This window comes from Bison bison, unplaced genomic scaffold (genome assembly GCF_000754665.1).
Source record: "Bison bison bison isolate TAMUID 2011002044 unplaced genomic scaffold, Bison_UMD1.0 scf7180017864473, whole genome shotgun sequence".
NCBI lineage: Eukaryota > Metazoa > Chordata > Mammalia > Artiodactyla > Bovidae > Bison > Bison bison.
In genome coordinates, this window is record NW_011495034.1 from 9,498,099 (window position 1) to 9,509,885 (window position 11,787).

The following is an 11,787-nucleotide window of genomic DNA, read 5'->3' on the forward strand; positions in this document are numbered from 1 at the left end:
ATCCCTTGTGGCTCAGCTGGTAAAGAATCTGCCTGCAATGAGGGAGACCTGGGTTCAATCCCTGGGTTGGAAAGATCCCCATGGAGAAGGGAAAGGCTACCCACTCCAGTATTCTGGCCTAGAGAATTCCATGGACTATATAGCCCATGGGTCACAAAGAGTCAGACATGACTTTCACTTTCATTAATTTTATATTCGAAATTCATCATTCTTATCCATTATCTTCTCTGTTGAATAAATACTCAAAAATGTTAATCAATGTTGCACTGAATCTAGTTAACAATAAAAACTATTCTTTTAAAGGGGCTTCCCTGGTGGCTTACACAAGAAGATTCTGGAATCTTGTGAATCTTTTTTGTCCAACTCCTCATAATCCATGGAACTGTCTTTGATAATTGTGAATAGATGCAATAGAAGTTTTAAAAATCACACGGGCTATAAAGGCTATCTTTATACTAAATTAAAACTTTATTGAATAAAGAACACTCTCCAGAACACATGATCGATGGACTAGGTCTACATTACATGCAATGAAGCTGAACATGGCAGCAGTTTAACATGGAATGTCAAACAAATTAGTATTTCTCATTGTACAAAACTCTTTATGTAGCTGACATGCAACAAGAAAAGTATGATATTTTGTATTTTCACTAATCATCTGTGATGAATTTTTAAACAGCATTTGAAGAAACTGGTAGATTTCTTTAGGATAAATTTCAAATAAATTAGTTACATGTGCACTACTGAAACCTCTTTCAACCTCTCTTGCATTCCAGATAAAATCTTAGTGCAAACATCAAAGTTGCTGGTTACTCCAAAAGACTGTCAAACTCAAAATAGAATACAAATTCTGAATTAATGTGTATTAAGTAGGACAAAACCAAGAATACCAGTTACTGCAAAATTCATTTAGGCACACTTCAGAGTCCACTCTAAGCATTTCTTCTAAGTCTCTCACATTAATTACTAAAGCCTGTTTACAGTACTAAAATTCTATCATTCAAGCATCAATGATTATATTTCAGAAAAAGAAAATCATTCCTTTCAGCAATAGCATTACTGCTATATTCTAAAAAAAAAAAAAAGAAAAGAGAAAAAGAATCTAAATTAAAAAAACCAGTATCCTTAATAGGATACATGGAGAAAAAATATCTTAGGGAAAAAAAAATGTGCTTTATTTGCACAGCAGGAATTATATAATGTAAACACCATATTGGCCCACACCATAAAATCCATGAGAAAGGTTCAAATTTGAACACCATGTGTGCATTATTTTCAAATCTGTGTTTGTGAGTTTATACTGCATCTACTTGTACCAATACATGACAAATAAAACACTCTTCCACACACATTCACAGACAAGTGACTGTTAAATATTGAGCATGGCTTTCTTCCCTGACTCTAACTCAAAAAATGTTAAGTGATATCCCAACTGCCTTTAAAATGTTTATAGAAATCATTAAACGAATATGAATAGTAGTTGAGGAATGATGCAAAGTGATGGTAATACTATATGCAAGTGAATGTAAAAAAAGAATGTACAGATAACTGGCTGAGATTTGCAAATGCATGGAAAGTCTTCTTTTGTGGGCCGTGTCTGAACTCTTAACTGATGCCACGAATAAAAAAATCTAGTAGCGAAGTTCATTGACACCTGGAGGGTCAGGCCTACAAAGCTTACCTTCAAAGTGCAAATTTTAACAATGGAATGTTTTTAGCAGGGACATAAAGACAATCCTCTGTCTTTTTCTTGATAAAGATAAGTAAAATGTTCAGAAAGGATTTTCTCCTGGTCAAACTTATTTCAGTTTCTTGGTAGAACAAAAAAATATTTAACCAAAAATATCACTGACTCTTTCACATACACAGAACTATTCTTAGGGGTGTGTGGGAAAGAAAAAGCCCTTACCTATGGATCACCTAATGCAACTTTTACTTAGAACTTAAGCTGTTTGAATCACCTACATTAAATACCAACATGTACCTCCCTCATCCCCTCCCTCTCCACTCGCCTATCCCTAACACCCCCAATGAACCAGGTATTCTAATGTCTTTGTGTTTTCTAAGCCTCATGACAAGGCTGTTGAGTACCACCTCCAATGAAACAAAATGAACACCTAAGGTGCATTTTTTATAGCACCTGTTTCTTCTCCACAACTGAGTGGGATCTCAACTGGACCTAGATCTCTAGGTCATCAGGCCGGGGTCGGCTGCTGGCGCGACTGCTGGCTCTGCTGGAAGGTCGCTGGTCCACAATGGCTAGAGGCTGTAGTTCGTGGCCAGCATCAAGCTTTTTAGAATTCTGGTGGTCGTCTGGGAAATCAAAAGGCTGTGCGTGGGAGTTAGAGATGGTGCTGCCTGCCTGCCCCATTCGATTTTGTTCTGCGCTGTAATTGGCCCAGTTTTGCTCACTTGCTTGTTTGTTGTAATTGCGGCAGGAAGAATTGTTTCTGTCTCCGGTGACCAGCTTGTACCCGGGAGGAGACATGGGCGAGAGAGGAGCGGTTGGGGAGGAGCAGCCATTGAAATAAGCATATTTTGGAGATCCACAGTCTTTGGAGGGGCTCAGTGGGCCAGTGGTAGTGTGGTAAGGATCGCTCTTTCCCTTCACACGATCCTTAACACCCTTGAAGAAGACATAGAAGAGTTCGATGATGTTCAAGGCAAGAGACACCAATGACACGACAAGCATGAAGATGATGAAGATGGTTTTCTCCGTGGGCCGAGAAAGGAAACAGTCCACCTGATGTGGGCAGGGATCTCTTTTGCAAGTGTAAACGGCACTCAAGCTGAACCCATAGATGTACCACTGGATCAGCAAGAAGGCCACCTCGAAGACAGACTTGAAGAGGATACTGATGATGTAGGTTCTCAGCAAGCCCCCTCGCATCTTCACCTTGCCGTGCTCTTCAATGCCATACTTGAACTTCTTAATTTCAATCTGCTTCAAGTGCATGTCCACGTTGGCACCATCAGTTTGGGCAACAACTTTGAGTTCCTCCTCTTTCTTGTTCAGCTTCTCTTCCTTTCGCATCACGTAGAACACATGAGCCAGGTACAGGAGTGTGGGAACAGACACAAATATGATCTGCAGGACCCAGAAGCGCACATGAGAGATTGGGAAGGATTTGTCATAGCAGACATTTTCACAACCAGGTTGTTGAGTGTTACAACGAAAGGCAGACTGCTCATCACCCCAGGCTGACTCAACCGCTGTCCCCAGTAGCAGGATTCGGAAAATGAAAAGGACTGACAGCCACACCTTCCCTCCAGCCGTGGAATAGGCTTGAACCTTGTCAAGGAGTTTGCCTAAGGCACTCCAGTCACCCATGTTGCCTGGGTACTGCCTGAAAAGAAAGCAGAAGACAACTAAATAATCACAGATCCAAATTATTAGCTTAATATGCAGTTTCTTTCAGCCAACAGTCAAAATATTATAAAATATTTCCTTCCAAAAACAAAAAAAAAAAACAGCCCACAAGTGCAAATGATTCCATTTTCCCCTGAAAAGAGGTCTCAGATTTTCTTGATATATGCTAAGTTTTAGAAAGAGCAGAGCCTATGTGCCAAGTAAAGTGAGATCTTAACCTTGTGAAGAGGTATTACTTGCTCAGCCACTGTCCCACCCTGTCGCTTGAGAAGCTGTCAGTGCTAAATGTCTCTGCTTATTTTATTGTCTGAAAAACGAGGCTCATTCTTGTCTGATAGGCCTGTATCTGCATGCCTACCTAAGCGAAATGCTGATGTGTAGTATTCAAAACCTATGGCTACCTAAGCCTTGAGGTAAAAACTCCATACCCGTGCACATGCACATGATCTGTTTTCAAACCTCAATCCTATTACATATAGCACATTATTCCCAATTGTAAACTGAAATGTTTCTCCTTGGTATTTCAAGTGTCTTTGTGCATACTCTGTACTGTGGTCATTTATACTTCTGTTTTTTCTTAAGCACTGACTTATGTGGTTTGGACGTCTGTCTTCCACCCAGAGGCAAATATGCTGTGCTCAAAGGTACCATCGTGACACGCTGTGTCCCTAGATGCAGGAACCTACTTTCAAAAACAAATACTAAATGCACGTAACATTTCAAGTAAGAGTTCAGTTGGCCTCAATGCTAATTATAGCCTGCAAAATAAAAAGTAATCTGTTATCTGTAGTAAAAATGGTTGTTTTTCATCTTTGGATTCCTGTATACTTTCGAGTTCCTTTACTGGATTTTGGACCCTCAGCCCACACACTCTTCTTAACTTCCTATCACTACCTTGATATCTTAAGCCTAGGACTTCCCCATTACTGGGGATGAGAAATAGCCTCAAGTGTATAGAGATGACAGGAATCCCCAAAGTTATTAGTTCAATTTATACTTTTAATTGCCAGTAGTCCATTCAATTGATGAAAACTGAGGTCCTTAAAAGTGTTAGTGACTCAGTCATATCTGACTCTTTGTGACCCCATGGCCCATAGTCGGCCAGGCTTCTCTGTTCATGGAATTCTCCAGGAAAGAATACTGGAGTGAATAGCCATTCTCTTTTCCATGGGATTTTCTCAACTTAGGGATTGGACCCAGGTCTCCTATACTGCAGGCAGGTTCTTTACCATCTGGGCCCCCAGGGAAGTTTTGAAAATATTCACCTATCAGTAAGGCCAGAAAAAGACTTTCAATCCAAGACCAAGGCTTTCCAATGCACAACACTCATCTTAAAATTGAAGTTAAGCTGAGTGAAAGTTAGAAATGTTCTCATGCTTTGATATATAAAATCTTATCAGGGGCTGAAATCTGGGAAGAAATGAATAATATTGCATGAGGCAGTCATAGAGAATACAGTCTAATTTTCAGCAGAGAGTTATTGGAGGGTTCATAACAGGATGAAACAGTCAAAAATTAGTTAATAATTAAAAACAAGCAAAGCAAAGACTTCCCAGGCAGGAACTCACTGAATTTTAGAGTATAACTAAAAGTAGGATTAAACAGGTTTCTGACAAATAAGTTTGCTGTCTTAATATAAAGAAGTTTTTCAGCTGGAATTAAACTATGATCCTGTTCTCCTTATGTGAAGTAAATGAAATCCAGGGGAATCTTCTTCTCCACTAAGCAATATTACACTTCTGCCTACTCCTTGTACCTCCTGGCTATAGAGGCCAGGAAAAATGAATTGGAAACCCGGCCTGGGATTTCCTGGATGGAACAAAGAGGAGATGGCTGATCCATAAAGTGAAACTGTTATCAGCTATCTAAATTAGCAGTCAGTGTGTATTTTTTGATGACAATCCAGAGACTGGTGCCAGAGACTGACTGGGGAGGTGAGGGGGTATAATGAGTGGAGATGAGTGGGCAGGTTATAGGAAATAATGCCCTTCTGTCAGTGGTCATAAAGAACAGGAGCTTCCCCACTAGGAAGGGCCATTTTAGATGGTAAAGTGCCAGTGAAACTGATGTATGGAATGAGCAGTCAAGCAAGAAAAAAGGCTAGGAGGATTGACAAAGAGTTAAATAGCCAGGGAAAGGCTTGAAGTGAGAGGGAGTAATTTAGCTTTGACAGACAGTTTGATGTGAGAGAATGTCAAAGAAAAAACCTACAATTTAGCAGAAGACACTGCACTGGAAATGAAGAAATACAGTCCATGAGGGTCAAACAAATAGAGCAGAATTTCTGGAGCTCTATCAATAGACAGTTTCGATGTGATGATGTGTAAATTGGCCCTGATTCTGTTTGTAGAGAATTTCACTATTTTGCCAGTGTCATCTGCTTTTGCTCAATACTCCAGTTGTGGGGGGTAGGGAAGATGAGCCACAAAAACAATCAAGTATAAAATGATAAACTACACAATCTCATCACATTCACACGATTGAGCTTTAGGAAAAAAAAAATGTTTCAGGCACAATGAGATTTTAGTCAATGTTCCATTATTATTTCAAACAAAATATACTGATGCTTGTGACAAATAATTACTAAGTTTCTTTACACTCTATGGAAAATAAAACCTGACTACCATATAGTTCTGAGATTCCACAAAAATAACCTATACTGCCACCAGTGTGTGAACTGGTTACTGGGCAGCTCTCCAGGTAGCAGCAAAGTTGTCTTTTCTTTAAGGAGCCATACAGTTGTCATTTGCATTAATTAATGAAGTTACACTGGTTCATCTGTCGATATGAATTATCCAGTTGGAAAACTTATATCCTGGAACATGTAGATACGTGTTATTAGCACTATCATAGAGACGGTCAGTGGTTAATGTAATGGCTTATAACGCTTGTGATTTTCAAAGAGAGGTAGCAAAATCTTTTTGGGAGTCATTCACTTTGCTGTGAATTAGAAATTCTACTAACTGTTTGTCCCCTCATCCCCATTATTGGTTTAATTTTTCTAAGTCAGAGTTAAAAAATTAATGCCTTTTTATAAGGAACAGTCATGATTATGTTTACAGAATCCCCCAGCATTGATTTATAGACTATACACCTCACTCACATTCAACAGTATGAGATAAGTATTCTCTTTGATACTTTAGAAAATCATGGCAGTTGAGCATATATCATGTATACTCATTTCTTCACCGCTATGTTCCCAAGGTGGAAGTTTATATATAGATTAAGGTCTAGGTTAAAGAGCTGTACAAAGTTCTTGTTAGTAGCAAATGCTTGACAGCAGTTGGACCGTGTCCTCTCCGTACCATGTTAGATCACATTTTTCATGGCTCTTCATGGCCCTCTAGACTAGAAGCCAAAACCTCAGTCACCCTAAGGGTGACCTGCCCAAGCACCTTCTGGACTCTCTGCAATGTGGGGAGGGTTCAGGGTGAGGAGCAGAACTCTCTGGGCACCTGGGAACAGAGCTTACCTGTTACTGTACAGCCCCTGACCCTCTACCTCCATTGGCTGCTCCCCGCGAACACAAAGACTCAAATACTTTATTCAAAGTGGAAAATAAACCTTCAATTTTAAGTTACTTTTGACTGTCTCCTTTTTCAGAGACATAGTAACATATCACTGTGCCAAAGCTATAATCAAGACACTATGTCATAAATGTCCCAATAATGATTAAGAGAATTAGAATATATTTTACTTTCAATTTTAAAGATTTTTCGTAAGAAGAGATACTATAATCTGTTGAGTGAGTGAAAAAAAATAAAGGTAAACAGGATTGCTTCCTGACAAAATCATTTAATGGATTTGGAGGTGGGCGGTCGGGGAGGAGGAAGTGCCATGTGTGTTTCTAATATCCTAAGCCAAAAATTATAAGCCTCTTGGGACTTCCCTGGTGCTTCCACTGCAGCAGGGGCCAGGGGTTCCATCCCTGGTTGGGGAACTAGGATCTGGCATGCCGGCTTGCCATGCAGTGTGGACCCCCTCCCCCAAATTATAAACTTCAAAACTGAGCAGTAAATTCTAATGTTTTTCTTTAATTTTTGTAAGACCCCCTCGCCCCTGTGGTGAATGACTTTGAGTGGGCTCAGTTGTGACCATTCCTCTTATAGTTACAACAGCTAGATGTGCTTTGGGTAGTATTCACACCCACATTCAATTAACATAACCCATGTTCAATCCGTCAGCAAATGCTATAGGCTTTGTGTTCCCCCCAAAACAGACTAGGAGTCTCACCACCACCCCAGCTCTTAGCCTGATCTCAGCCATCACCAGGTTACACGTCACCTCTCTTCAGGTTACACATCGAGAGCCTGTTACCCTGCTTGCCACATCTACTCCCCTCAAACAATCTGAAAAAAACTAACAAGCTGATCTGCCTTGATCAACTCTGTCCCATCCCCATGGCTGGCTCTGGTCTCATCTCTTCAGCCAGTACTCCAGGCCTGTCACTGGCTACTCCCCCTGTTCTTTTTTTGTTTTTTTAATGGTCCTTAGCTCTACTTGACATATTATATATATTTATCTGTTTATTGTTTGTCTGCCTCCATGACAAGGACTTCTATCTGCTTTTCTCAACTAGAATGTGACTTCTATATGGGAGTTTCTTGTGTCCACTGCTGCATCTCCAGTGCTTAAAGAGTTGAGAGATACCGAATATCTATTGAGTGAATTGAAAGGGGCCTGTAACAAAAAAGGTACCAGGTTTCACCAGTTTTGTTTGTTTGTTTATTACCTCCTTGGGACTCTCTTAATTATAGTTACCTATCCCAAACTTCGGAAGTTTCAAATTAATTAAAAAGGGACTTACACAGTTAAAAAAAGTATTGTCAACATCTCATATGATAAAAACTATTCAATCTTTCAAGTGATAATTGCTGTAACAGAGAACTGTCTGTTGTAGCAATATATTTTAATGATTCCTGAGCAAGTAGTATGATTAAATTAAGAAAACAGGCTCTTTAACAAAGAATTTGTTAAACAAGGTCTTGAATTTATTAGACAAGGTCATAGTGATTTGGAATTCTTGCAAAATGTATCTGGTATCATAGATATTTATGCAGTTTCACTATTATGCTGTTTTACAGGTTAAGATTTCAAAGAAACAACAAAAAAACTTGTTTTTTTTTTTTTGTCCAATTCCGCAGGATTTGAATTCTGACTGGACTACACAATTCAACTGTTGCTGAGAGAGATCCCACGGTATCTTGCAGTGCAAGAAATAACCTGTTAAAACTTGTGTTTATTTCAAGAATGATAAATCTTGGGGTAAGATTGGGGCTCTTAGAAGAGTAACAGCTGGTATCAATCCCAGTTAATGTAACATCTCTACATAGGTTGAGGGTGTGTTAGGCAGTTCAGTGACTTGAATCAGGTACTATGAAAAATATATATTCATCAGATAATAAACAACCTTTGCTTCCTTATATGTGGGTAGTCAGCCTAACTCTGTGGTGTGCTAGTTGCTCAGTCGCGTCTAACTCTTTGCAACCCCATAGACTGTAGCCCTCCAGGCTCCTCTTGTCCATGGAATTCTCCAGGCAAGAATACTGGAGCCTTAGCCACTCCCTTTGCCAGGGAAATCTTTCCAACCCAGGGATCAGACGCGGCTTTCCTGCATTGCAGGCAGATTTTTTTTACTGTTTGAGCCACCAGGGAAGCCCTGGTGTATCAAACCTATTTCGTGTAAACATCTATTCTATTTAAAATTCTGCCCATGGCTCCATGATTAGCCTTAGATTCTTTTGTAAAGAATGCAATACCGCTACATTTCTTCTGACGTGTACCTGATGTGTGGCATTGATTTTTTGCGGGTGGGGTGGGGAACACACGTGCCTTTTTACCTTGGCTCTCACCTCTTTTCATCACATAGTCAATCTACATCAGCCTCCACAGAACAATGATGTGAGATGGGAGTGGAGGAGTGAGGAACTCCATCCAAAGAGAAGATGACACCTACAAAAATAGATAATCCTCTCCCTAGTCCAACAGCTATCACTCAACTCCCCACTAGCAGAAGTTTCTCATGGTCACTCATGGTGATACAAGAAAGAGCCTAAGTCAGAAGCTGCAGGCTAAAAGCTGTGTTCTTAGATTGCCATTGGATGGAGGTAAAAGCCCTCACAAGTGTATTAAATCTTCTTTCCTTAATGAACACTGAATGAGTAACTCATGAACATGAAGCTCTTAGTAAAAGCTCAATAAAGTTTCATTCCTCTTTAAATGATTTTTAGATATAGATATAGCCCTTTTATTTTCTAACTTTGGTATTCTTTCCTTTAGCAAAATAATACCTAAGAAGTGATTAAATTTTCCTAATGGTAACCAAAAGCTCCTGAAATGAGTACAATAGCAACCTCAAAGAGATTGAAACAAATTTACCCTTTATCAATTATTGAAGAGAAAAGACCATGAAAAAGGTCTGCCTGTATTTGTGTTTCTATTTGGAGACATCTTCTCTAAATCATGGAAAAAGTCATACACTAGAGAATGCATCTGCCTTACAGAAATTGCTAAAAAAAACTCACTATGTGTTTTTTATATTACTGTGAATTTTAGACATTCCATAAAACACTTTCTTTTTTTGACGGTGCCACGTGGCATGAGGGATCTTAGTTCCCCCACCAGGGATTGAACTTGCACTCCCTACAGTAGAAGAGAGGCATTTTCACCACTGGACCACCAGGGACGTCCCAAAACACGTCTGTTAAATAAAGTATTTAGACAGCTAGGAAAACTTGGATGCGAAGGTTACTGAAAATTAAGAAACTCTTATGGAAAAATTTATATATATAAAACTTCTATATAAATGGCTCAGCATGGTCTGTGTTTTACCTTTGGCAAAAGACAGTGTGTACATACACAGGCAAATGGGGAACCTAGACAGGCAATGTGGAGACAAAGTAGAGAATTTAGGTGCTTATCTGAAGGGGGGGAGGAGGGAGAACTCCCGCTGAACTCCAGGGATTTTTTTGAAACCTGACTTATCTATATTGAATACTGACATTAATGGTAAACACCAGATAATAACTTGTCTCTCCAGAACTGAACTAACGTGTGTAGATACGCTTCAACAATCTCAACAACTGAGAATCTTGAAGGGAAGTCAGAACCGGAAAGGTGGAGTAGGAGGTATTAATCACTGGTGACTTTCCTATCATTCCCTTCCCTCGGGTATCATATATAGAGAGGCGCTGAGGCTCATACCCAGCTGCATCTCTGCACATCACCAGAGAAAGGAAAGAATGCAGTTTATTGTGAGGTTCCCACTCTCCTCTAGGTAGGAATTGAAGACATCTAAGTAACAAAACAACTCTCAATATCTGAAAACACACCCTTTCAGATGCTTGCTTTGACACTGTGTTTCCAGGAAGGGTGAGCAATGTAAGAATTACACTGTAAAGGGCCAGGAATTGAGTGGATAGGGCAGCAGTGATAAACCATAAAAGGTAGTAGAAAAATATGGAACATAGTGGGATCAAAGCCACTGCAGTAGGATCAACGCATTACCACTGCATTTTGCAGGCAAAGGACAGGTGAAAACTGTACTGACTTCGGAAACTAAAAAGCACTCCACGTACACGTTGCCAGGACAGAGGCAATTTCAGGCAACCTGGCCTACATAGAGGAATTAATTACTCTTTTCCATGAAGTGTTTTTTTCCCTGGATTTTTTTCATTCTCTGAGACGGAGTTAATTTAATGAGATCTCTGTATTACTAGAGGCTTTTATTCTCAGCAATTCCTGGACAAGTTAGGCCTTTAAAAATTTTTTTCATCATCTATTCTTCAAAGTGCCCAAGGCATTTTAGACTAACTTCATATGTGTCCAGTTTTCAGAGGGGGAAATTAAGCATCTTTTCATTACCAACTTGGTTTGGGAAGCAAAAGAAATTAAACCCACCTCCAAGTAAAGCCATGTCTGTTTTTCCAACAGTTTATAGCTCTCCTCTTCCCAACCCCACTTTGTACTCCTAGAGAGAAAAATAGGCACGCCCTAGGGTGAGGATGAGGTTGGTTAAGGAGAACTTTTGATAGGCTTTATCAGAGATGCTCTGTAAATATTTGGATGACTAGCGAAAAGGATGGGGTGGGCGAGCCGCTGCTAGGAACCGGGGAAGATCTGAGTTCCCGAATTCTGGAACTGATTTGCCTCCGGACACGTCATTAGCACTTTACTCATCTCATGATGGGGCTTCCTCCGCTCTCCCCACTCCACCCTCATTCTTATGAAGTTTCGAGAACTTACAGAAGAGTTAGAAGTGCCAGTTAGGTACGGTAGGTAATTCCCAAGGCACTCAGGTTTCCTTACGGTTTATACAGTAGGATTCAGCAAGTTCAAAAAAAAAAAAAAAAAAAAAAAACCACTGCGGGAGTGGGTGTTGGAGGGGAAATTAGATTGATACAGTTAATTCAATTAAT

At 39.8% G+C, this 11,787-nt stretch overlaps 1 protein-coding gene across 1 annotated transcript in view; it reads right to left on the bottom strand.

Moving 5' to 3' along the window:
* Window positions 1-445: 445 nt before the first annotated feature.
* GJA1 (gap junction protein, alpha 1, 43kDa) overlaps window positions 446-11,787 on the bottom strand; it is a 13,082-nt gene continuing 1,740 nt past the window's right edge. Inside the window, exon 2 of the mRNA XM_010861789.1 lies at window positions 446-3,347. Within this exon, the coding sequence (XP_010860091.1) occupies window positions 2,180-3,331 (1,152 nt within the window). The 5' untranslated portion in view covers window positions 3,332-3,347 and the 3' untranslated portion in view covers window positions 446-2,179. The remainder of the gene's footprint in view (window positions 3,348-11,787) is intronic.